Source organism: Scatophagus argus, chromosome 7 (assembly GCF_020382885.2).
Source record: "Scatophagus argus isolate fScaArg1 chromosome 7, fScaArg1.pri, whole genome shotgun sequence".
Taxonomy (NCBI): Eukaryota; Metazoa; Chordata; class Actinopteri; family Scatophagidae; genus Scatophagus; species Scatophagus argus.
In genome coordinates this window covers 20,206,706-20,234,520 of record NC_058499.1, presented here as the reverse complement: position 1 = coordinate 20,234,520, position 27,815 = coordinate 20,206,706, and the positions used below count along the sequence as shown (strand labels likewise).

The window sequence follows — 27,815 nt, the reverse complement described above, 5'->3', positions numbered from 1 at the left end:
ACAGTCAACTAAACACATTCAATTGTAATGTTACAAGATAGGTTTATTTGTCACACACACAATCATACACGGTACAATGTGCAGTGAAATTCTTTTTGTCTTCTTCTTGTTAGGTTTCAGGTTAAAAATCTTCCTGTTTTTTAGTAAACAAGCTTGGCTGTGATGCTCGGTCCGTGTCTCCTTTTTGTGTTGTGCAACAGAGAATACAGTTGTACATTCTGTATTATATAATGAATGTAGCTCTGGGAGTTTTTGCTTCACTTGACCAGATTTGTCCTAACAAAGCAACAGACTGCACCCTGGAAGCAGCCATCTGGGCTTTGTGATTAAAGTTATAGCCAGTGGTTTTCTCTCATGGGGCAACAACAAGGACTAAAGTAAAAGAGCAAAGGATGTCACCACTTTTTGAATTCATGTCTGAAACTGGCATGATGAGCCTTTTCTCCAGCATATATGGGGAATTAATGTACATGGCTGCTGCAACTGTAAAATTTCCCAGACTGGGATTATCTGTCTGTCTGTCTGTCTGTCTATCTATCCATCTATTATATAAGCATAAAAGATAGAAAAATTATGTTACTTTCAGTTACAAGATACTGTCTATTTTAGCAGAAAAAGTAGGTTGGACTTGCAATTTTTTCTGAAAAAAACAACAACATATATACAAATAAACGACCGGAAACCTACAAACCTGCTACCTATGTACTGCCCATTATCACATATTGTATTAACAATAAGAATAGTCTTAGAATTAAATTTCAAAAATGAGAAATGCTTTGTCCAGCATCGGTGTATATGTATTGTGAATGGTGTAGTGGCTCTGTTTATGCTAAGTGACATAATTTTTATGTTTCTTATTAGGTAATTTTACGGTTTGTAGTCGGACAGTTCGTCATGGTCCTCCCGTCCTGCTGGCAAACCGCGGAGTTTCTCACATCTCGAAGAAGGCGAGCAAGTGTGATATCCGGCACGGATCAGGAATCGTCCAATCAGCGTTGACTCCAGAAGTGCCGGGTCAAATAATATATTTTTCTGCATGTTGTGCCACTGCTTAGCAAAATTGAATCAGAGACTGTAACTGTAAACACATTCATCCGAGGAATAGAGACCGGACCATACTTTCACCTGTCCCACAGAAGAGGTATGAGTCTTGCCTGCAACAGTGTTCAGTCATATATTAAGATGTTTAAGTTGACACAGCTGCGAGCATGCGGAGAGAACGTTAGCCGTTAGCTATTTAGCTTGCTGGCTAACTGTTGAGTTCCATTCATTTTGACATTAAGCTAACTAGTGTACTGCCATACTAACAAAGTTAGGCCCGAAAGGATGAGTGTCTAAACGCGGGGTTGGAGTCATAGTTGTAACTTTGACATCTAACTGAAATCACATTTCAGACTGTCTCCAGTTGTTGTCAGAACTGAGGCTAGTTTCTAAACTAGCTAGCCGAGGTGTTAGCGTGGTGCTAACGCTGAATCTGACAACCTGGGCACTCGGTACGCGCGCTGTCGATATCTGTTTGTTTAGGTTAGCTGTCAAAAGATTCTCTGGTACCTGTATGTCTTAAACTACGCTACACACGTTCTTACAGTTTGTATGACATGTGCCCGAAACTGTACTTTTAATATGAAGGTTTATGGTGTTGGTCAAGTCATATAGACTGTAATATAAAGATACAATGTAACTACAACACAGAACATAAAGATGTAAAATACACAATCTATGACATATCGACTGGCATGATCCTTCTCCTTGAAAGTATCATGTAAAGAGCACGCAAAGCTGAGAGTATATATAACTTTCTGTCTTTATATTGTCTGTATGACAAGTGGTGAAACGGGAAAACGAAAAGGAACAATATTCCGTGTGTTGTTTCTGACATGCCCATGTACCTTTTAGTATTGCTGTCCATTGCATATGTTGTTTACATGGTCACAATCCGTCTTGCTGATTCATTCAATGACTGCTTGAAGTGTGCAATCGAGAAACATCAGCAGCCATCTTTAATTACCAAGTATTAAGGACATAGTCACCAAGGTAGGAATTATGACAGTAAAGCTCTGTTGTTGCATAGTTTTTGTCATCATTTTATGCTCTTTTTTTTCAAGCCTTCCACAATATTCTGGTTCTGTCTCAGATTTATCTAGTAAAATCAGTAGTTTGGGACTTTTGCTAAGCCAGTGAACCAATTACTTGATGTTACCTAAAGTTTGTGGTAATACCCATAAAAAGATGTTTTAGGTTTTAACCCCATAGTCACAATTTCATTTCAAATTAAATGTGCTGGAGCACAGAACTTAAAAGAAAAAAAAAAAAAAAAAGAATTACTATCCAGATTACAGTATTTACAGACCTCACTTCGTACTGTACACTGTATCACCCAGCTGTATTTAGATGTAATCCAAATATACTGTCTTTGCTCAGTGAAACACTCTTTCTCTTTCTGTATGAAGGTATGGATGCAGAGGGCTTTGGGGAGCTGCTGCAGCAGGCAGAGCAGCTAGCTGCAGAGACAGAAGCGGTGTCTGAGCTGCCGCATGTTGAAAGGAACCTCCAGGAGATCCAGCAGGCGGGGGAGAGGCTTCGATCCCGCACCTTGACCCGCACCTCGCAAGATGCTGCCGACGTAAAAGCGTAAGCATAATTTGTTGAATGGGTTATGCCACACAGTCAGAAAATCTCTATTATTCCGTCCAGTATGTTCCTAAATAATGCTCTATACAGAACCTATGCAGACTGCGGTACACACCCATCTCCTTCTGTAAGAAAACATGTGTTTTTCTTTGCCTTTTTTATTCTGGTAATTTTATATAAACTTTGGGGGCAGGTACCTCCCTGGCCCTTAATCCACCAGTGTAGAGTCATGTTTAGTCTAAAATAACATTTATGTGTAACTAGTTTACTTTTACTTAGGAATCATGTAAAGTGAATCCTTTGTAATTTGTTTGGAGTTGAGTTGATGCCATCTTAAAATAGTGATTAGTAATGCAATAGCTGCAAAGCCTCTTGTGCCCTCTACTGGTTATTGAAAAAGCCTACAGTTTATTGTAAGTCGCAGTTTAGTCCTTTCATTACATTTATTCATTCTCACCACCTGTCTGTCTTACTCTCAGGTCCATCCTCCTTGGTTCTAGAGGTTTAGACATCTTTCACATTTCTCAGAGGTTGGAAAGTCTGAGTGCTGCCACCACATTTGAGCCCCTGGAGCCAGTCAAAGACACTGACATACAGGTATGAGGACATGAGTCTCACTAGTTGCCAGCTTTGAAATATTGTTATTCTCACACAGATTGTTTCACCAGTCAGAGACTCACCAGTGTGTGTATGTATACTGTTTTAGATCTCATTACAATTATTTTCTGGGCCAACATATGTAAGTACTGTTGATTAGCTACAGATGATAAAATCTGCCAGCAATGTTGCCCACTGGATGACTTAGAAAAAATGTCTGGAAGCTTGAAACTTGTTGCTGGCAGGGGTGAAAGTTCAAGGGATAACAGTGAGTATATATATATCTATATATATATATATATATATATATATATATATATATATATATATATATATATATATCTATATATATATATACTCACACAGGCACCTCAGTCAGTTAATTTTTCCCATGGTGAAATGGGACTGCATGCTAGTCAGCAGGCTTCCTTTTGTGGACAGTGGGGAGATCATTGCAGTCATGGAAGATGTGTGTTGTACTGATGGGCAGGTCAGAGTGCCATAACCCCATTAAGCTCTGTTGAGTTCCTGTTTGCTTTTTTTTTTTCTCCCACATGTCTTGAAGTTACTTTGTGGAGTCTTGAAACAGGATGTACTTCAGTAGCCCATTCCTAATCTATGCTTGAAGATGGTGGCTTCAGGCTATGTTAGCTGCATTAGCATAACACACCTTTCACCTGAACTGTCAGCAGTCAAACTACATTGTGGGTAATGTAGGCGCCAGGTTTCAACAAGGAAGAAGAACGAGTGGAATGAAAAAGATGATTTCTCTGGTTTTGTTTTGTTTTTTTTTTCTATCGATTTTGCTTTTAACAATGTTATCAAAGTGTAATGCAATACATAACATTTGGTTACTGAAATGGTTTGAGCATTTATGCATTTATTAATTTGTGGCGTTCATATTATTGAATTCAAAAAGGATCTGCGTTGCAGCTTTATCTTTTTCTTTCACTTGATACTGCTCTGTCTTTCTCCACTTACCCTGTTGCTGAGCTCCATCTGTTTCTCACTCTCTCTCTTCATCCCTCTTTTCTACCAGGCTTAACCTTTTTTTTTATATTTGTTCACTCATCTCTCTCAATCCCCTCTATTCTATCTGACCCCTTCAGCTAGGTGAAGTCAATTTTATTTATACAGCCCAATATCACAAATTACAAATTTCCCTCAAGGGGATTCACAACCTTCACAGCATACAACAGCCTCTGTCCTTAGACCTTCATAGCATTGAGCCATAGATGTAATACCAGTATAATGTCATGTCTCATTCCTTCCATTTTTTCTTTTCTGCTTTCTCTGTTTCTCTTCCTTTATCACAGTCCACCTTCCATTATTTTATATTAACTTGATCCTGTCTTCCATTCTTCAGCCGGATGTATGCATGTAGCATGGGTGGGTTTAAGTGACTGACTGACTGGAAGAGCACTTAGTTTTTTTCTCTCTCTCTCTCTCTCTCTCTCTCTCTCTCTCTCTCTCTCTCACAAACACAACACTTTGCTCTTTCTCTTTTCCCCTTATTGGTTTCTAAGATGCTACATTGCCAAGCTTCATTTCAGAAGAATTCCTCTGTTTTGTCAGCGACGGAACCACAGTTCCATTTCAACAAGCAGATTCAAGCTGAATAGTTGACTGATTGCATAAGACAGTAACTTTGTGTGGCATTTTTCTTAGGTTCCTTATACTCTTAAATATTTTATATGAATGATTATTAAAACAAATGGCATTTCCTTGAGAATAAGAAAAATGAATTGCACACTACAGAATCAGAATTCCTTTATTTATCCCTGAGGGGAAATTCTGACTTAGGTTTTGTCTTATTGGCTCATTTGGCATTCAACAATTACAACTACAGAGGAAATATTCTGCACAACCCAAATATAGTTATGATTATATGAAACGTCCATACACTAAATGCATAACGGGGCTTTACAAAATCTGCCTTTCAATGGTGAAATGAGCCGTTTGTCAGTAAAATCAGAACAAGAGTTTCACAGGGGTAGTATTTGTGGTAGATTCCAGTTCAAAGCATTGAGAGGATTCTGTTTTTCTGCTCACTCTGTATTTGACTGGCTTACGAAAACAAAGATGAGTGGTCGTCGAATAAGCTGGCTGCTGGCACTTTTATTTTAATTAATATTATGAAATCATATACAAACCATAGACCCTAAATTGTAAATTGTGACTAACTGAAAGTCTAAGCTAGCGAGGTGCAAAACAAAGAGCCAAAAAATAAATCAAGCCCATTCAGCAAGAAATGGCAAAACAACAAGAAAAGCTTGTGGTGTGTGGTGTGTGTAAAAGAAAAGTGAGCCAAGTTCTGAACCACAAGCCATAATTCAGTCCACTGTTTTTCCTCCTTCAGACCTCCATGTAGTATCCTTCTAGGAGAGTTTCAGTTACTTCACATCAGTGATTCCCAAACAGGGATACTTGTATCTCAGGGACTGCTTCTGCTGTTGCATGGGGGTACATGGAAAGAATGCAGAGTAGATTGAAAAACTTAAGTCAATCATAACTATTAATTAATTAAAGTGTCGTTACAGTGAAGGTTGTGTGAAAACTAGTTAACAAGTGAGCAGAGGAGATGAAATAAGCAGTTAAAAGTAATGGTTAAACCTGAAATGGATCAGTATCCAGGTTTTACCATGTTATGTGTTTAGAGTACGAACTTACAAACTTGATCAAATCAAACTATCAAAGGGATGGTTCAGCTGTATGAAAATATTTTGACAACCACTATTATGTCCACTTTTATATGGTTAATAGTTTAGCAACATCTATTTTGGAACATAAAAATGTGTACTTGAGTTTATCAAAAGGCAACAGCATCACTTTGAGTAAAAACAGAACACTGTTGGAGCATTCATGACATGTGAACTCTGCCTTAGACATGGCAGGATTCATTATACTGATGTCGGTGTCAGGTGTTTGGACCACTGGACTGTGTCTTACAGTGTGTAATACTAAAACTAAAGGTTACAAAAATTGAAAATGGAAAAAAAAAAATTAGGGCCATTGAGTCAAAGTGAACGTACTCATCTCCCACATATACTAGCATAACGCAGCTAAATCTCTTATTGTTGGTGGTTGGGTTGCATTGTAGGAAATGTAGTTGCCAGTTTTTGACAAGGAAGAAGAATGTATGAAATAAAAATCATGACATCTCAGGTTCTCTTGCATGTATATAGATCATCATGAGTTGCACAGTGTCATAGAAGTGCAATACTAAATCAGTCCAGTACTCTGCTAACATTAAGTTACCCATTATTGGCATGGTTTATACATTTATTAATCTGTGGTGTTCATATTTTTAACAGTGTATAAACCTTTACACCGTTCCACTTTCAAACTATTCAACAAGGATCTGTGTTCTATCTTAACCTTTTTTTCCTCTTATCTGGTTCTGTGTCTCTTTTTGGTCTCTCTCCTCCTCTTCTCACCCCCAGCCCTTTCTTTGTCCTCGTTCAGGGAAGTTGCTGCATTTCCCTGGGCTCCATATGTGTATCTGTGTCTCCAGTTTAACTAGACAACAAAAGACTTGACGTTGCTGTGTGGCAGCTCCAGGTTATGTCTGATGAGGAAATGACAAGAGAATCTCTAGTTTCTAGGTTTATGAGAGATATGTTGAGACACACTGGTATTGGTGAACCATCTGAGATCATTAGAATGATGCAAAGAAATATTTTAATGATTGAATTTTGCTTTAAATGATGTAAGGTTGTGAGGCCACTGGAGCTTGACAGACAGTAGACAGTGAAAATGCTAACATGCTGTCAGTGTGTGTGAATGTGTTTCACATGAGTGAGCCGATACATGCCTCCGCGGTTCTTGCATGGAGCACACACACACACCGGGGGAATTGGTGTGTGAATGATGTGTCTGTATGTATGGCTGACTGCAAATTAGTATGAGGATCTTACTATAGAAGGCTATATAGACACAGAGACCTACATTTAGGAGTAGCAAGTCATGTGTAGACTGCACTATCCAGATATGCACTATCCAGATTGCATGTCTGCAGGAACACTTCTTCAGTTTTAACAATAGATTTTCTTTGTTAATTTTGGTTTTCATCCTCAAATTTAAAATGTGGCTGTGGATTTATGTCTCACCCCTTCATGTAGAGGAAGCAGATGAGTAAAATTGTCATATACTGGAACACAGTTCTTTTGGTGAACACTTTAGAAACCTGTTATAAAGTAATATACAAAGGTAAATAAAGGAGGATGACAAATAGAAATACAAATAAAAGAGGAGGGGCAAATTTAAGGAAATAGATCACAGTCAAATAAAAAAAAAATGAATGAATGAATAGAGAAATTAAACTGTAGAAGTGGAAGGCAGAGAGCAGTGCTGGTAGAAAAATGGCGACCAACTGCCACATTTCTGTCTCACTTTTCACTGTCTTTCTCTGCCGGAGACCTATCTCTCTTTTTTCTCTTTGTCTCTTTCAGCTGGTCCCTCTGTTTACTCCTTTTTTCTTTTTTGCTTTACCTTCTTTCCTCTCTGATTTTTCCACTTTCACTCTCTCTCCCATTTACATCCTTTCTCTCCCCCCCTTTCTCTTCTTCTGCCCTCCCCAGCTCCTAACATACACTCATATCCCTTAGCACTGATGGCATGCTTTCAGCGGATGCAGTTGGCTAAGCCCAGAGCATCTGCTGAGATAGACAAACACTACTGACATAGCTTTACAGAATGTGTGTGTGCCATTCACAGACTCCTTGTGCTGTGTTTGCATGCCTGTATCTGTGTCAGTCGCGATCGATTGGCGGCGTACGCAGTGTCTCTCTGTGCACTTATGAATGAATGTGTGTGTCTGGCATAGATTTGGCTACACATGGGCACATGCATTTTTATCCTGTCTGTTCTGGCCTGCACATATGAATGTGGCTATGGCATGTGCTTGTATGTGTATTAACATGTCCGCATTGTGTGTGCTGTGATAGTCAGCCTGCATATAGGAATGCCCCCCCCCCCCGACATGTGCCTCCCAAACCCTTCATTAACTAAACATGACCCTTAAGAGCATGATTAGCCTCATTTCAAGACAGGATGTCGGAAGCCATCAACTGAGGGGGAAAAAATCCATTACTATAATTGCATTGAGCTGAGGGAGGGAGGAGAGAGGGAGGGAAGAAAGGAAGGATGCATAGATGGATAAAAAGGAAGAAAATGAGTGGGAATGAGGGAGGGAGGAGGCGAAGGGCCGCCAGAGATGCTGGGTTGAAGTGAAGGAGGGAGGGAGGAGAGAGAGGCTGAGGGAGGGAAGGAGGGTGTCAGCTGATGGTAGGAACTGATATTCTATACGAATCCATAGTTACTTGTTGTGGATCCCCCCTGTGTCTGAATGCTCAGTTGGTATGGCCCTCCGACAATAAAACCACCTCCAGTGAGTCTTGATGTGGCACTTCCACTCGGTACTCCGGCTCATGCACAAGAGTCACTGGCCTGCTTTTGAACGGGGAAGGGCTGCAAGCGGACCGCCATGCCGGCTCGAAAAGGGCACAGGGAACACGCCCCAGCATGGCGGCATCTGCTTCTGCCCTGGCACAGAGACACGGAGGGATGAAGAGGCAGAGGGGCAGCGCAGGTCTTCTGGGCTGTCAAAGCCCAGGTATCCTCTCACAGACAAAGAAACGAAAAACTATTTTTTGCTCTCTCTTGTCTTGTTCTGTTTTTTCATCTGTCAGTCTGTCTGCCATTCAAGCAAGCAGCCAGGCACTCAGCATGTGTGAGTATTGCCTATACACTTGGATATACACACGCACGCACACATACACACACACAGACACATACATATATATATATATATATATGTACTTTCTCACAGACAAATTTGTGCTTTGTCGCACTTTTTTGTCATCTCTATGTTTCACCATCTGTTCTCTGATTATGCTACATTATCTGTGGCTCTGTGGTGCTCACAGAGGAGATGATGATAATAATGATTGCTAATAACGAGGCAGACCTCACTGTCCTAATACATATCGACATATTTGTATGTATGTTGTAGTATGCTTTAATATTTATATATATATATATATATATATATATATATATATACTCATATATTTTTTGTTACACAGGAAGTGAAGGAGTGAAGGGTGGGGTTTCTCTCACTCTCACTCTCTCTCTCTCTTTCTCTTTCTCTCTGTCACACACACACACACACAAACACACATACACAAACACACAGGCACTGGTCAGCTCATTTTGTCATGGCAAATGAGGACAGCAATCCTCCCACTCTTACATCTTCGTTGACTAGCACAGAGAACAAGGCTCCCTGTCTTTATTTCCCCTTAACTGCTCTTTGACTGTGTCCTTATGTAGCCTTTAGATTCCTCTGGCATCTCTAAACCGCTTCTCATAATGTAATAAGCATGATGCCAGATTGGAAGAATGAAAAATCAGACTGGCTGATTTTACCAAACATATTGTAAGATTGCATTGAGGCACAGACGGTGTGACTATCTTGACCAAGGCTAATGAACGAGGGCCTGCGTGTGCCGGCAAAGAGAATGAACACATGTGTGCATGTTAACATGCGTATTCGAAGAAAGAGACAGACGCACACATGCAGACGCACACACTCCCACTAAATACATTGATTTTAAAGGATCGATTTTGTGTGATTTCCTAAAATATGGTGTTTATCGTTGACTTTCAATAGTACGTGTAATTTTAGAGACGCAGTCAGTCCGATGTCCACTGATGTTTCATAATAATTGAACATTGTCGCAGAAATGTGAGACAGATACTGAAACTTCCATTAGTTATATTTTCAGTTGAAGTCAGAACAGCCTTCGATTCTACACTCTTTACCCTAATCAGTTTTTATTCCTTGACAAACATTTATCTGTAGTTATTAATTTCTTCTGTGTGACTGTGTTTCCGTTCCTGTAGAAGCTTCTGGGCTGTCTGGCCAATGGACTGTGGGTGTTGACAGTGGTTGCAGATCTCTAAGGGTACACAATACAGGGGTGGGGCAATGGAAAACTCACATCTTTACACCAACTCCCGAGCATTGAATTGATCATTGAAAGTGATTAGTTTGCATTTGCTTTCTGCTAAAATGCCTTCTTTTTTTTTTCTTTTTTTTTCTACAACGGTCTCAATGTGTCAGCATGGCTTGTTAATATGACACATTTTCTCTATCTTAGGTTTATTTTTACCATTTGGGAATGCAAGGAGAAACTGAAGCGTTGTCAGTGTGAGATGCCGGGTACAGTGTGTCTCTGACTAAATAACATGCCAAGTCTCTCAGCTGTTTAGTGCTAATCAAAATTACACAGCATTTGTGATGTTGGCAACAATGATGTTGCTGCTTCCTGTGATTAAAGCTCTTAAATCTTCTCAGAATGCAATAAAACTGGTTAGCGTCTTTATTGTTTTAATTACCTAAGGGGAAACTAGACTTTCTAATTTTTAAAAAATCTAAAACTTTATATATTTTGTCAGTGATATCAGTGATATTTTTTGTGCGTTGTAAGTTCTGATCATTTTTGTTGGTAGTAATAATGTAACACTAACATTAATACTAACTCCAACAAAGAAAAAGACTTAGAAAAAGACTAGACGTGTAGAGCTTTTAAATCTCAGACAAATGAGAATTTTGGCCACAGCTGTAGGCGAAGTTGTCAATTTAAATTTGGCATTAAAATTGTTGTGTAGGCAAAGTCGTTGGCTGAACAAGTGAAGCTGGCAACAAAATGACAGCAATAAAAAAAATCATTGCCTCCTGTTGCACTTAAGTCAAAGTAAAAACGCTGAGGCGACTCCCCAGCACAGTCATCCAGTGTTGCCCTGTTTGCCACCCCCCACCCTGTGCATGCTTCTGGAAAAGATGTCCGTCTCATTTCCCCTCCTCCAGTTTACTGGAATAACAATCAAAGTCATCACCAATGACTAATCTGTTCTCTTTTCTCTTGTAGTAGATATTATGCATCCAATACTCCTCTGTTCCAACTTTTCTGTTCTGTTCTCTTCCTTTTTTCCAGTGCAGCTCTCCAGTGAGTGTTGACCTGAGCACTCCTTTGGTTAGAGTGGTTAAATATAGACCCATTCTCAGCCTCTCCTGGGGAAAAAAAGTAGATGGAGAAAGAAAGAGTGAGGGAGAGAGCGGGCACAGGGAAACCGAGGAGAGGAAGAGAGAAACTTAGTTCCTTTCTTAATTGATTCAAATAGACTGTTACTATAAAATATATTACCAAGACCAAGTTGGGCCCTTTAGTTTTAACCTTTGTAATGCTGAAAAATGTTGCAGCATGTGACTGAAACATGAAAAGGAAATGGCGTTTCATGAACATAAAGACACCTTTAATTTCTACTGTGGTGTCTGCAGTTTTCACAGAAAAAGCAAAGATGTAAAGAAGCTTGAAGCTGTTCTCGTGTTCTCGTTCAATGCTATTTTGTGACCTGCATGACTGCTCTTTCGTAAATTCTAAGGCACGTTACTGACCCATTTAGAGCTGTAGCAAACTGGTGTCTGTAATTATTGAGCAAAATGGAGTGATATTTTTCACCTCTGTATCATTGTTTCCTTTCTAAAAAGGACCTCCTTAAGAAAAGTCATATATATATATATATATATAACATGAAAGAAACTGCTCTTTGTGCTGCTGGAAATGTGAGGTAAAACTATCGAAATACAGTGCAGTATGAGATCCAGTCAGTTATTTTCTATCTAAAGCTACACACCTGCAGAAACAGAATACACTGCTGTGCTGTCCTATTTTCCACAGTAGAGTTGGTTGGACTTCTTTTTTGTGTCACATCAGGGCTACTGTACTTTGACTTCTTGTCTTGTGAGATGATAGCAGATCTGCTTCTTCATTTTTTCTATCTATTAGTGACATAGAAAATTATTAGTGCCAATTTTATTCCTGTGAGAAATCAAGTGAAATAAAACACAAAGACTAGACACCACTCCAGATTTACTTTATAAGCTATACATTATGCCTAATATTGTGTTCACCATTTCTACTACTGCAGTATGTTTTTTCTCTGGAAAGCACCATGGTATTTAGATCAGCACCTGTAAAAGCTTTTGATTATTTCATCAGCATCAGCCTCAGTTGGTGATCCAGTTTTAAGAATAGCTCTCAGTTGCATATTCCCACTTGAGGCTCAGCCCCGCCCTATTCTGCAGGCTGCAGCCAGGCACTCCTCAAGCCAAGAGCACCCACATCCCTGTAGAGCAGAATGATCTCTAATAGGCTCAGAGAAATGCTGTGTCTCTCACCAGGTGCTCATGCCTAAAGCTCAAATGATCCTACGTACTTCAGACCTTAAGACAGATGATGCCAAAAAAATGTCCTCAATGAATGAAATGAATTAATGCCATTATTTGACAGAGAACAACTTTCCACCAAGAATTCTCATTTACATCTCAGGAATGTAAATTTGCACATAGCTGCTGTACTGACCTCCAAGTGAACAAAGCTGACAAAGAATCCCTAGGATAAATTTTGTATTACAAGGAAAACTGAGGCATCACACACAGTGAAACTTCCCTCAGCATGTTCAGTTCATTTCCTCAATTTTGCATTTCATTAAAAAGTATCCTTCTCCAGGTGCCTGAAGTTTATCCAAAGTTCTGCTGTATATGAAAGCTAAGGGCAACTTGTCTGATTAAAAGATTTCCTCCTGGCATTTACCCACTTTTATTTTCTTTTTTAATAGCCAAAAATTCAAAATAAGGAGAATGTGTTTAAGATGGTGATGCTGTTTTTGGTGTTTAAGTTTTATAATCATGTTTGAGGTACAGATCTAAACATATGCGTTTAACTGCAGTATTATTCACATGTAAGATGATAGTAAAGAAATGACAGTTTTGATAATAATTAACTGTACTATTATTTATTGGTTCCAGCTTCTGCAGTTTGTAAATTTGCTTGGTTTCTCCATTTCATATTGTAAATTCAATACTTCAGTACTTTGTGTGTTTTGTATTGATGGGTGCTTGAATGCTTCTGGCTTTTGAAATGATGATGCCCATTTTTTTTAACTATTTATAGACATTTCCTCTGTGAAACGGTTAATGGAGAATTGATCTGCAGATTAAAAGTTTTTTTTTCTATTTTCTATTTATTTTTAGATTTAATGAGATTTTTTATGACACTAATGCTGGCAGTTATCCACTCCTGTGTTTGTTCTAATAGGACAGTAGCAATGTAATTACAGCGTAGCCACCATTTTGGTGTTTTCTCAAGATATCCATCCCTAATGCACGTCCACCTTCGCTGACTTTTCCTCTGGAGAGTGCTGTTATGTTCTCTCCTGCGCACTCCAGTTGTTACATAAGTACCACTTACTCACTTGATAGCTCAGGTCTTGTGTCTGAGATAAGTAGTTTTATTACAAGTTGAGTCGGGTGTGAATATTTACCATTATTCGCTGGAAGGGACAGAAGAGGAGGGTGTATGCATGCACGGGCAGCCATCTTGAGATGACACCAAAATGGAGGCAATGCTGACTGCTCTCTCAGAACAGAATGGAGTGTGAAAAGCAGGGACACTTCCTTGGTCTGTCTATACGGCTGTATAAAGCAGAGACCATACGTTTGACTAATCCTGACAGTGCGTGCGACTGCACATGTCTACGAAGGGCAGAGAAAAATAGGATGGCGAACTGAGAAGCAGCCTCTATCTCCCGCAGAGCAAATGATGGTGCGCCTTCTAAAACTGTCCCTCTAGAACTCTGCATACAGTGTATCCCTGCTTCATTCTGTTCTCAGTGTTCAAGTTAATATCTCCTGCTTTCTCACTGTTTGTCTCTTTCTCTCCCTCTCTCGTGTTGCGTTTGTCACATCCTGTCCTCTCTCTCTGCCCCTCTCTGTCTGTCTGTCTCTCGCTCGTCCACAGGGCTTCTTGAAGAACGAGAGGGACAACGCCCTCCTGTCAGCCATCGAGGAGTCTCGCCGCAGGGTCAGTATCTGCACGGTGTCCGATTGCTTCTCGGGCCGAAACAGAGCTACCAATGGGTAACAAAATCAGAATCCTGTAATGTGGGAAACCGGTTCAGATGCACCTCCAGGTTCAGACAGACCTACAAAACTACATACCAGTAGTGCTTTTGTTATTTTGCTAGTCATTAGAGTCCATGGTCACAGTCACTTTGTTTGCCTCATATGTAGTTTTACAAAATCAAGCGAGTTTCAACACTGCAGTTTGTATGAACATAAGTAAACCACAATATAGAAGCACTTAAAAACCAATTTTTTAGTAATTTCTACTTGCTGTGATCTAAAAGTCCTTCTGGTGTGAACCTTTAGGGAATAGTTTTGAAATGGCTTCCCTGATGTGCAGAGCTAATAGGCCCTGCGTTTAATTAGCTGCCGTTCCCATTATCTCTCTCTGCTCCCTGTGAGAGGAAAAAAGGACTTGTGTTCAAGGGTGGAAAACTCAAATGCACTGAAGATTAAAAAGAAAGCGGATGTTAAAGATGTTCGTGCAGATTTCTTTCTGACTGCTGTACCTTTTACATCACAGGAAATGTGTGCTATTGGGTTGTTAAATGACACTTCTATTCTGAGATGTCGACTCTCGGAGCCACCATTTGACATGGATATGATCTCATTTAAATTTAAAGCCTGTTTAATATTGCCAATTCTGGATTTTTAAGGCAGATACCAATACTGACATTTGAGAGTCCCCAAAATCTGTTAACATTTCATCAGCCGATTTAAATTCATCCAAACATTTTTAATAAGAATCCGTTATGTATGATTATTAAAGAACTGTGAGAGATGTATACTGAGCAGGATATTTTGCGCTTAAAAATGCCCACATCAGTTCTCTCTGAAGGACAAGCCGTGCATGTTATTATCACTTTAACTTATCTGGTATTTCTTCACTGCAGTGTCTTGATTCCATCATAGTTTTTGATGACATTACAGCAGAGACCAAGTTAACCAAGTAAATGACAGCTAAAGTTCTACCTCTAGTCTACATTTGTACCTCCCCGAGCTGGAGATTGGAAGGTTCAATTATCTCACTTTTCCATTATCTCACTCTAAGTCTCTATGGAGAGGTAAAATAGGCTGCACTGTGTCCTGGTGGAGTTCTGTGTGTGTCTGTGTGTGTGTCTGTGTGATAGGTGAGCCCAATATAGATAATGTTCATGTATGTTTCTGTGTACTGCTTTGTGTGTCCCCTCGCTTGTGTTTTGCTGTTAAAATCTTCTTTGGCATATACAGTATAAAATTGTATATTACTTTTCTAATGCCAATCAATCCAGTGTATGCGTTTGTATGTGAAAGGCACAAGATATAATGTTTAACTTTGTAGCATTAATATGCAGAACTTGAATGAATTAAGATGTTAAGATAAAATGGAAGTTTTGGTACATCCTAAAACATTAGAAGATACTGTATGTGTGTGTTTGAATAGCAATATTTAGCATGTGAGGAAACTGGCCTTTTGTGAGTCATACCTGTTGGTTCAAAGTCATTTTCGTCATCAAGGCAGCTTGTGTGTTCTAATACACTGAATAATGACTGGGTATAATGACTGTTTGTTTTCCACTGTTATACCTTCCAGACGTTCCTGTTGGCTGAGGAGTACCACCGTGAGTCTATGCTCGTCCAATGGGAGCAGGTGAAGCAAAGGGTGTTGCACACGCTGCTCGGAGCAGGAGAGGACGCACTGGACTTCAGTCAAGATGTGGAGGTACAGGATCGCTTCACTGAGCTGGTTTAGGAGGACAGACCTTTATAGTTCAAAGAAGAAGAAGAAAAAAAAAATCTTTTTACCAAGAGAGATAAAACTGTCTCAGTTCTACACATTAGATAAGACATTTACCTGATGGAAAAGCTCATTCTGAGTTTGCAGAACTCTTTCTGCTAAAACTATTGAGATTTAAATTCCATACTTACTCATGGGGTTTTGGGTCTCTCTGTACCAAAAATTAAACTAAAGAATTTGGTCTAGACCTGCTTCAATAGGAAAGTGTCAGGAGACAACTTCGATTGTGATTTGACGCTATGTAAATAAATTGAGTTGATTTGATTTGAATACTGAAAACTGTTTTTGAAGAATTAAGAATCACTTTATTGGCAGTATATATTTGTTTTACATACACACACTGAATTTGGTTTTGGTTTTTGAGAATACATTTTATCGGAAAGCCCTGCTCATGCCCTCCTTTGTCTGATCAGATCTGTTATAGAAATGAATAAGTTTCCTCCAGTCTCAGTTTACTTCTCGGTGTGTTTACAGCAAAGTGAGTAACAAATAAATATGACTTCGTTTTAGTGTTGTGGACTGTGTAGAAAAGATTGATATGTTAATATTGCATTGTTTAAGTCACTGAACAACAGTGGTTTTTTCTCCAATTAATTTGGTCTCAGACACACAGAAAGTGTAATTTATTTTAACCTCTTGGACTGAATATGTGTACTTAAAAGCAAATCTACAGTCTCATCTCATCCCTCCCACTCATCTAAATTAACCAGAATGACTGTGTCGTCTGAGACTCATAGATACTATTTTTACCATCTCCCTTAGTAAAGTTAAAGACTTTGATTCTGTGTGTCATTGTGTGGGAGCCTGTCCCAGCATTCACTGGATAACAGGCATGGAAACTCTGTGGACATGTTGTCCTTCTCTTTGTGGGCTGGAAATTTTCACCACTGAAAAAGAAGATTCATTTAATATTGTAATTCATGATGTCACATTAGACTCACTTGACAGTTTAATTGGTGCATGCCTGTTGTTACTGAGCTTCCTTTTGGTAATGCTGTTTGCTTGTGTCCATTGTATTTGTCATCTGTTAATTGCAGCCCAGCTTTGTGAGTGAAGTGACAGCTCCAGGAAGAAGTGCGTTGGACAGTGTGGAAGTGGCATATGGACGACAGGTGAGTCACCATTCATCTGATCATTTTGGTGCATATAGATTACTCCAGGCAAGAGAGTTAAATTTAGTTTTATGGAACCATAACCAAGATATGTACAAAGCAGAACTTTTTTTGTACTTTAAAAATAAACTTGTCTGTCTTAACTCTCTTGTCAGTTGACGTTCATGCTGATGTATCTGTGATAAGCTAAAATGAATCCCTGATTTACTCACCAGGCTCTGTTACAAACACCGGCATTTTTTTTTTTTGTATTTTGACAAGCTGTGGACATTAGAGGACAGGACATTAAAAGAAAAGTGTTGAGATGACATATGTGGCTGTAAAGTCAGTCTGTTTCTGATGCACTCTGATCGTTCAGTTAAAATGGGGTCACAGCAAGACAGGAAGAGGCAGATCAAACATATCGATTGATTGGGCGGTAGAGGGGGACTCTGGGTAATTCTCTCTCTCTCTCGCTCTCACTTTGTCTCTGTGTCTCTTAACCATCCCTCCTCCCTCATCATCCAATCTGACCTCTACTTTCTCTGGGTGTGTTTGTCCCTGATCTGCTACGTGACGCAGAGCTTTAAATGTGGCTTTTCCTCCGACCATGTGTCGACACATCGCATGCGGCGTCATTTGTCTGGTTTTTGTCATCCTCTTTGATGACCTTTTGAACGTTTTGATTCTTTTTTTCTTGTTTTTTGTTGTGAACCACTTCACTCGATGGTCATAGTGTTTGCTTTTACTTTTGAAGCTGAGGACGGAGTTGTAGGTGGATTTCATTTTGTTTTGTAACTTTGATTTACACATGTAGAAACTTAACTTGGAAATCAAGCATTTGGCAGTTTGGGGAGCTTATTGACTCTAACCTTGTTTTCATATCTCTCCTCACCTCTCCTCCTCCAGATTTACATTTTCAATGAGAAGATAGTAAATGGTCACATTCAGCCTAATCTGGGAGATTTATGTGCATCTGTAGCAGAGAGCTTGGATGACAAGGTAAGAATACAATAATAATTAAATAATTATATAGGGCAGTGAATGTGCACTTTGTGTTCTCTGTCTTTATGTAATTGTGTTACTCTCTGTCTTCCCACCAGAATGTTGCGGACATGTGGCTGATGGTCAAGCAGATGACAGATGTGTTGCTGGTTCCAGCCAAAGACACTCTCAAAAGTCGCACCTCTGTTGAAATGCAAATGGCCTTCGTACGGCAGGCGCTGAGCTTCCTTGAGAACAGGTGACTGCTTGTTTTTTGTTTGTTTGAAGTGCATTGGTTAGTCTTGTTTCTGAAGAGGTTAGTCTTTAGTGTAGACTTACAATGGTATCAGTTTAAGCTGAGCTGCTCTGCGATGATGGATTCAGTGTGTATGTGTGTGTGTGTGCATCTCCTCTTTGCCAGTTATAAAAACTACACCATGGTGACAGTGTTTGGGAACCTCCATCAGGCCCAACTAGGAGGGGTGCCAGGAACGTACCAACTTGTCCGCAGCTTCCTCAACATTAAGCTACCAGGGCCCCTGCCTGGCATGCAGGTAACACACACACATTTTAGTGCTTTGATTTTTATTTTTGATCAGGCTGCCAATCGTATCCCACCAGATGTCAGATTGTTAGCATGCCTGAAGCTGCCAAATATCAGTATTAATCTACATTCATATCCTAGGTCAGTGCGATTTGCATCTGGGGACTAAGTTAAATGTCTGTGTGCGCAACAGGATGGTGAGATAGAGGGCCATCCAGTGTGGGCTGTGATCTACTACTGCCTGCGTTGTGGAGATCTGAATGCAGCTATGCAGGTTGTGAACAGAATGCAACATCAGCTCGGAGACTTCAAGACCTGGTTTCAGGAGTACATGAACAGCCCCGACAGACGGTGAGGGCGCCTCGACTTGTTATCCTTGTGTATTTCACGTAGGTGAAGAAACTGCTTTGTAATCTCTCTCCCTACCCCATTCATCCGTCTTGCCTCTTGGTACCTGCACTGCAGCCTTTCTCCAACCTCAGAGAACAAGCTTCGCCTCCACTACCGCAGAGTGCTTAGGAACAGCGCTGACCCCTACAAGAGAGCCGTCTACTGCCTGATCGGGAAATGTGACATCAGTGATAACCACGGAGAAGTGGCAGACAAGACTGAAGACTACCTCTGGCTTAAGGTACAGTTATGCTTCACTTTTCTGTTCTTCCTCTTGCTCTAATTTTATGAAGATCAAGCATTAGCGCTCTGACCAAAGCCAATACTTGGATGTGCATGTGTCATTTGTTGTTTTATGTTGATTTGTAGCAAAGCAAAATCCTCCCTGGAAGCAAAATTGTTGAACTCCTTTCCATTATTCTCACGAAGTCTATACCATGTTTTGTCTCTGTAGTTGAACCAGGTGTGTTTTGATGATGACGGCAGCAGCTCTCCCCAGGACAGACTGACCCTGCCACAGCTACAGAAACAGCTGCTGGAGGACTATGGTATGAATATTTCTGTTTCAGCACTAGACATGACTGCAAATAGTGAGTTGCTGCTCTGCACGTTAATTTTTCCTCCATCGTGGTTGAAAAGCTGTTTCAGAGTAGGCACAGATGTGTGCTGTGTGGCCCATATGGAACAGACTTTCCTTGGATAACATTTGGCTCACTGCCTCGTGTGCTAGTGATTGTAGTAAGACTACAACCATATCTGTATATTGTGTAGAAATGAGAGCAGCTTTTATTAAGTTTGTTCAAGTTTTTATTACCTTCTGCCTTTAATATGTAAACCGAATGACATCACTACAATTTATTTCATATCCTTTACAGATGATTAAAGGAATGTAACTGAAACACTGAATTTTGTATTGACAGCGAAGGAGAAACTCTACTGAATGTGGATCAGCCACATGATGACTCATAACCTGATTCATTTTATTATGTCAGTATTGTTGTCAATACTGCATTGTATCAGTACGTCCCCTTTGCATCCAGTTTTCTGTCATTTACTTCTTTAATTTTTTCCCATTTTCCCAACTTTAAAAAAATCTGAACTGTACACTCCGTGTCTCTCTAGTTATGTAATCAATATCAGACAAAGCTGTTATTACAATGTTGATAATAGTGTATAAAGTAGGCTGCAGATGAAAGATGTGGAAACTTCTGTTTGTAAATATGGATAAGCACCTTCTGAAAATCTAAACAGGTAAACAAGGAGCAAGTAAGCAAGGATCTAAAAGTAAATTTCATTAAAGTAAATTCTCATTTGAACATTTTTTTGAATAATAAGCTTGGTGTTCATTAACAGAGAAAACCACTGAAGCAAACAGCTATGAATATTTCAGCTTATCATATGTTTTCTTCCAGTTATGCATGATGAACAGCTCCAAACACTCCAGTACCCATGAGCATTAGCAACTGTTGCTATGCCAGCCAGTACCGGTATCGGAACATGTTGTCTCAAAAGACAGGATTCAAGATTTTGTGGAAAATTTAGCATTTGTAGATTAATTTTACCACCTACCAAATGCAGAAATCGCAACACTGTTTCTCCTCTTTTGGACATGAGATTCAAGCAGGTGAGTTTCTTTGCTTGGAAGGGCTACAGGTGCCAGCACCCCTGCCGCCTGTGCAGAAAATGAAATAACCTGTCCCACTTTGAACCGCATAGGTCTTAACAAATGCCTTCAGTAAAGCAAAAAAGAAACAGCTGCAGCTGAAACTCTGTGAACATAGAGTGTGTAAAAACATTAAGAGCATACTTGTAAGTGTACAGTCCAACTATGCCACCTCCTACATCGCACAGCTGCACTGATCTTTCTTTACAAATTCGATGTTCTGGATGTCTCAGCCCAGTGAATATTACAGAAAAAAAGATAGAAGTAGGTTTGTGAAAGCTGAATAAAGATTTGGACGTTTTTACTTCAGTGCACCTTTTTGATCACTGCGTGAAGTTGGCAAGCTTGTCAGATTGTTGTGGAAAATGCTGAAAGCAGCCCCCCACCACAGTCTATTAGACGGACTTGAATTTTCCGTGCTGACTCATTTCAACATAAAACAACCCTCTTAAACAACGACATCCCTCCCGGATACACAATAAAAGGGGAATGTAAAGGCATTAGGCCTTTGCACCCACAGATTTAGAAAGCGTCGTTTTCTCCCCTGGGTGCTGCCTTCTCCACGGGTCGATCCTGCTCAGCTCAGATAAGACTGCGCTCTTTTCCTCTCTCGGTAGCCCTCACCCTCTCCCATTTCCCCTCTCCCACTCCCTCTGCTCTTTAGGAAGTACAGCCTGAAGCCTCATTCTGTTTTCTCTGTGCTGCTCTGCTCCCTGGGTTGTCTGGCACAGTGTTTCTTGTTGTCCTCCATCTTGCTTCACAGCGGGCCGTACAGCCCAAAGCTTCTCTTCGTTTCTCTCGCATGCTGCCAGCCCTCACCAGTGGCGTCTCTTCTCTCTTTCTCTGTCCTTCGTTTGCTGCATCTCTGTCCTCTGCTGTTATCGTTTCGTACCTTTTTGTCCTCACACCTGCACCACCGTTTTCCCTCTTTCCTCCCACTGACTTTCCTCTAATACATGTTCCCTTCGTGCATGTGTATTTGTTCTTTCTCATTTCTTGTTTGCACACTCTGTACTGCAGCCCACCCACACCCACAGTCTTATCTCTCCTCCTTCCTCCTTTTTCTTCTCTTCATCGCTCTCCCCCTCTCTTCATCTCTCATGCGCTTTCGCTTTTTGAACTAAAGTGCTGTAAGTCTGAGATAAGGCGTTAAAATGGCTGACATGGTCCACCCTGTTCTACTCCTCAAACTTTCAGCCAGCTAGAGGATTAAGGATTATAATTAAAACGTTAATTTGATGACTAAGTATCTGTGCCTCACAAAATGTTTGCAAATTGTTACATGTTAGTTTGCATAGCAACTGTTGATGTTGAAGTGGCACACAGACATGGAGTTAAAGTGACTAAATAAATTCCATTCATAATAAATCTTTCATCCATAAATTCATGTGTTTTCATCTGCTCAGTTTTAATAAATTAATTTGTGTTTCTTCCACCCCTCATGAAACACAAACACATGTGATTTCCCTTATTTTCCTTAACAGAAGCCTCTATTTAGGATTTTTGTCAAAGTATTAATTAATTAATTAATAATTACAGAAGTGAATACCAAATTTGTTGAAGAACAGAAGTAGTGTTGCACTTAGTTACATGCAGAAATCTCATTTTCATTATCAGTTGTTTCATTATGAATCTGACTTCTTGCTTTGTCTTTTCTGGATACCTGTTGTATGGTTATTTCAAACAGTCATTTTTATAACTGTAATTTCAGTTTCTCGAATTTTTAACGGAGCTTAAGAAACCACCAGTTTGCACTTGGTAGCTGGATAAGAGATCATTCTTAAGCAATCCGATCACTAGTGGACACCTCTAAGATCAGGTGTGAATGAACCCACTGAGGGCACATTTGAGGTGTGATGGCTCAGACCACATAGACTTAAAGTTTACTCATGGTCGGCTCACGCAGGACAGATGTTAAAACCAGGTGCGTCAGTCTTAGATGACTCTCACTGGTGACATTCGAGATGTCATTACATGTAGGTTTAAGTAAAACTAAAATACTTTAAAACCTTGAAGTATTTTTGTACAATCTCATCTAGACCAGCTCCCTCTCTTCTTTCCTACAGGAGAGTCCCATTTCTCTGCGAGCCAACAGCCCTTCCTGTATTTCCAGGTGCTGTTCCTTACAGCTCAGTTTGAGGCAGCGGTGGCGTTCTTGTTTCGTGTCGAGAGACTTCGGAGTCATGCTGTGCATGTGGCGTTGGTCCTGTACGAGCTCCGGCTGTTGCTGAAGTCCTCTGGCCAAAGTGCTCAGCTGCGTGAGTGTGCTAATCAACTTTATTTTGTAGGGCGGTGCAAGAAGTTTTAGTGAAAAAAATGTGTTCGCCTGTTCTCTGCAGTGAGTCAGGAGCCAGGTGACCCTCCCATGGTACGCCGCCTGAACTTCATCCGCCTGCTCATGCTGTACACTCGCAAGTTTGAGTCCACTGATCCACGGGAAGCCTTGCAGTACTTCTATTTCTTACGGTAAGTACATTCAATACCGTATCATACAGACAGTCATTCACATTCAAATACTGTTTGTATCTAGCGATGTTCACCGTAGTAATTGCCGCTCTGTGCGTTGTTCTGCAGCAGTGAGAAAGACAGCCAAGGCGAAAACATGTTCATGCGCTGTGTCAGTGAACTCGTTATTGAGAGTCGAGAGGTGAGTGACCCACATTTAGTTCAATTGCTTTCTGACACTGTTAAAGCCTAATCTTGCAAGGAATTTCATTTGGTTATGTCATAGCTGTTGTAAAGAATATAACTACTTGTTTCCATTGAATACTTTTAATTTGACATGGATTACACACATTTCACCAGGAGTAGCCACTTGAGGTTTTGTTTGTTTTTATTTCTCTGGCAGTACAGTGTATACCTAACATGTTTATAATATAATATTTTTTGACTGTCCTTTGTACAGTTTGACATGCTGTTGGGGAGATTGGAGAAGGATGGCAGTAGGAAGGTAGGAGTATGTCATCTCCTCTGTGGTTGTTGGGGCTTTCGTCACTCACCTGCTCTTTTGCCTTTCTCTTCTTGTTTCACTGCTCTGTGTTTATCATTGATCAAAAAGCTCATCACAGTGCTTCAGCAGCACTCTGCACAATATAATCCTTGAGAGTCTTTTATTCCCCTCATTTCACAGAGCTGTATGTTTGGAGGTTTATCATGCTGTACACAGACCTGTTTCTGATTTTTACAAGTCCCTTTGCTATGGCGGGGACCATGAGAATTTGAGTTTTTAGTACATTTAGAAAATTACTTGATAAGAGAAATCTCATAAGTCTATGCAATGAATGTAACATTAAGCAAGAGTGATTTAGACCAGTCCCTGAGAGACTTGGATTGGCTAGAAAATTCAAATGGGCCATTTTGGTGCAGCTGTGTATTTATTTATTTACTTTGGTAAAGAAAGATGTTGATGGTTGTCCTGGTACTTTTCAATTTTCTCAAAAATGTAAGTTCAGTTGGCTTTTGTTGGAGGTAAGAAGCTACAATATGTGGTTGATGGTGCAGAAGGGTATGCATAACTACTGCTTTGGTGATTGTGGTTATCAAAATACTTTCCTGACACGGACTTCACGCACATGCAGTTGGATCAACAGGATCTCACCATCATTGACATGCATCATCATTGATTGCAGCTGATATGTTAGTTTCAACTTTCTAATCTTTCTGGTCTCATATACAGTAAATTCAGTGTCATAGATGTTGATAAGTCAGGTGTTTGGATTTTAGCTATTTACTAATCTAGCATTTTGTTTATATTTGATAGTTGACAGTAGAGATACTGACAGGAAGCATGAGGACACAGTGAGGTCAATGGCATCTCCAGCTGAAGTTAAACTGGAGTCCTCACATTGCTCACCTTTGGACAGTTAATCTCTGCTTGATCAGTACTGCAGTACTCTCAGTCTCAGTCTGATCTCCTCTTGTCCTCCCTTTAGCCTGGAGTCATAGATAAGTTTGCTGGGGATACCAGAGCTATCATCAGTAAAGTGGCTTTCGAGGCAGAGAACAAGGGCTTGTTTGAGGAGGCAGTCAAACTCTACGAGCTGGCCAAGGTGAGTGGACCTTTCCTATGTGTGCTCAGTGTACATATACTGTACTTCATTAGAGTATTTCTGCCAAGCCGCTGTCATTTGCAGTTGTTGGTCTTGAGTCCTCTTACTGTCTCTGTCCCCATTTGTCTGTGGTTAGAACCCAGATAAAGTGTTGGAGCTGATGAACAGGCTTCTGAGTCCAGTCATTGCTCAGGTCAGTGCTCCTCAGTCCAACAAGGAGAGGCTAAAAAACACTGCGGTGGCTATTGCCGAGAGGTAAGGACACACAGGCACACACACGCCATGCACTATTTTAAATCAAGTCAAAAGCAAGCCAAAAACCAAATCATTCCCTTTTTCCACTGCAGGAATCGTTCTCAGGGCATAGCAGCAGACAAGTCCATTGATAGTACTTTCTACCTGCTGTTAGACCTGATGACATTCTTCGATGAGTACCATGCAGGTCATGTTGACAGAGCCTACGACGTGAGTACAGCTCTGATTATACAGGGAAGAGTGATGTGTAACAGTGTCTCAGAATCCCTCACTTTAGTACATGTTGTGCAGCCATTTACAAATAATCCATAGAAAGACCAACAGTTTCAATTAAGTCATATTTTGTCACAGACCCTCCATGTGATACCATGGTTACTGTACTGGAGTGATGATGACTGTGTAAAGCTTCTCCTGTCAACGTCATCCATCTTTGTTTCTCTGTCAGGTAATGGAGCGCTTAAAGCTTCTTCCTCTCAGTCAGGACAGCGTGGAGGAGAGAGTGGCTGCTTTCAGGAACTTCAGTGATGAGGTGAGATCCAGATCTAAACGCTCAGAAGGACGTTCGCACAATCTCAGAAAACACATGATTTCTTTTTACTCTTTCTGAAAGTGTGGACTTTTCCCTCTGTGTCCTCAGGTGCGTCACAACCTGTCTGAAGTGCTGCTTGCCACCATGAACATCCTGTTCACTCAGCACAAACGCCTGAAGGGGGCGCCAGCAGGCACACCAGGACGACCACAGAGGACTATAGAGGACAGAGACATGGTGAGCAGCGGGACAAAAACACCACAATATAACGCCTAACATATTTACTGTTTTGACCACAATATGTATTGAGCGAGACCCTGCTGACAATATTGTTCAAGCTCTAATGACAGAACAGAAAAAGTCTCCTCTTGCTGTGGCAGTATGCTAACACTTTACATGCCTTGTTCCTCTCCTTTGAACAGCAACTCCGCAGCCAGGCCAGAGCCCTCATTACGTTTGCTGGCATGATCCCCTACAACATGGCTGGGGACACCAACGCAAGGCTGGTGCAGATGGAATTACTGATGAACTGAGACAACATCTGCACACACACACACACACACACACACACACACACACACACACACACACACAGCTACTTTCCTGACAACCAGAAGCCTTTTGGGTTTTGCAGACAGTCATATTCGCATGCCTATTGTTTTCGCATTCATCAGTGTGTCAGCAGATATCATCCATCCCTCTCCGTTGTCAGTCTGTTCATTTTGTTCTGTTTTTTTCTCCATTTTGTTGTTTCATATTTGTATCTTTGATGATTTGGAATAAAATAATACGTTTACTTTTCAATTGTCTTTTTATTTTTAATCACTTAAATGTCCATTTCCTTTTTCATTTAGTCTCCATTTTAAAAGTCATTATGTTTTCACAATAACTGTTCATGTGCAGAGCAGTCAGTCAAGTCTTGAGATAGAGTGCTGAAAGACAGCACAAGAGTTACGCATCTACCATTCAAGATCATGTTAAACTCAGACTTTTACACTAATTCACACTTCACTCCTGCTGGTCAAGCTTTCCTCTCAGTCCAGGTTGTTGCAGCTTCTTTCAAACTTATTATTCTAGACATTTAGGTTAACGTTAGCTCATTAGTTAGAGAGTGAGCTTCTTGTGTAACATGTCATAATGAGGAGTGATAGACATGAGCACACAATGTTTTTTGTTTTTTTTTTGTATTTGTATTTTTTTGAGTATGAACTTACAGAATTCTTAGTTAAAGAAACCCTGTCCTCCGTTGGGTACACAGTGACAGTCGGAAGTTTAATTGGTAAACCGGAGGATTAAGCCACTATTCAAATCATTTTTAAGAGAAGCTGCGGTCAGTCTGATGTAGACGGCAAAGTCCTGACATTGTCTGAGACCTCTTGAGCTCATGTATCCACAGAGTGAAAATTTAGGATTGTCACTATTAGACCTTTCTGAGTATATTGTCTGCAGTTTCTGATCCTGAGTGTTGCAGGAAGTAGCCGTATTGTTTCCACAGGCTGTCGTGCAGTATCCGTGACACGTCCTGCCCCCTGGCAGATGGTTGGTTGGCTCGACTTGAACTCCACTACAGGGCTGGAGGGATATTTTCTGCTTGTCTCTCTTTTATCAGAGGGGTGATTTCTGGGGGAGGGGAATGGAAGAGACATCTTTTAACACAAACAGGAACACATTCCTCCAGACCTGTCATATTAGGTTTCACAACATTTGGTTGTGTGAGTAAGGGAGTGAGTGGTGTATCTGTTCTAGAAGAAAATCAGCCTGTTGTAGCAGCAAAAAAAAAACTGACTTCAGCTGAGGTTTGCTGGCCACCAAGTACATGCAAATCCTCAGAAACAATCAGCCATCATCCCCTCTGTTAAATTTGTGGCCCGCGCTCTTTGTCCTTCAGTCTGGCCTGAGAGAACACAGATGGAGGCTCATTCTGTTTTGGCTGCTCCACATAATTGTGCAGAGATGTTGAGTTCATCCACGGCCACAGACAGAGTGAAGCCAAGTACTGTGGGATCCACGCTGTTGTACTCCTAACCCAGTGCTGAGATGAGAGACACATCACCGCCCTCCAACACTTCATAATATGCCTGGGAATCCAAAAATCATCTGACATCTAAACTACATCAGATCAGCTAACCTCAGCTAAAATCAGATGGAGAACAAGTCTGCAGGCATCCCTGTTGAATGAGTTCTTCCTTTCCCTGTGATTTTTGTACAACCTGTCTGGTCTCTCTCTATGTGTTTGTGTGTGTGTGTGTGAGGTTGAATACATCCAGCAGCAGAAGACCTGCCTCTCAGGTGTGTGTGCTGCAGCTGGTGTTGTGAATCAGGCCGATGACAGACAC

General features: G+C 40.5%; 1 protein-coding gene across 3 annotated transcripts; it reads left to right on the top strand.

Moving 5' to 3' along the window:
- The first annotated feature begins 953 nt into the window (after window positions 1-953).
- Window positions 954-26,275, top strand: nup93 (nucleoporin 93). Of its 3 annotated transcripts, none has more exons than XM_046394304.1 (23): window positions 954-1,141; window positions 2,451-2,631; window positions 3,111-3,228; window positions 14,094-14,156; window positions 15,771-15,899; window positions 17,012-17,086; window positions 17,975-18,067; window positions 18,169-18,308; window positions 18,471-18,603; window positions 18,787-18,944; window positions 19,059-19,224; window positions 19,438-19,531; window positions 22,713-22,904; window positions 22,986-23,112; window positions 23,221-23,293; window positions 23,552-23,596; window positions 24,579-24,695; window positions 24,832-24,950; window positions 25,043-25,160; window positions 25,396-25,479; window positions 25,588-25,716; window positions 25,902-26,023; window positions 26,056-26,275. In XM_046394304.1, exons 2-22 carry the CDS (start codon window positions 2,453-2,455, stop codon window positions 26,010-26,012), a joined length of 2,463 nt encoding a protein of 820 aa, XP_046250260.1. In that variant the 5' UTR covers window positions 954-1,141; window positions 2,451-2,452; the 3' UTR covers window positions 26,013-26,023; window positions 26,056-26,275. The 3 variants fall into 3 exon arrangements, with proteins under 3 accessions (XP_046250260.1, XP_046250259.1, XP_046250258.1); XM_046394303.1 differs by having other exon boundaries at window positions 25,902-26,041; window positions 26,074-26,275; XM_046394302.1 differs by having other exon boundaries at window positions 25,902-26,275.
- The last annotated feature ends 1,540 nt before the right edge of the window (window positions 26,276-27,815 follow it).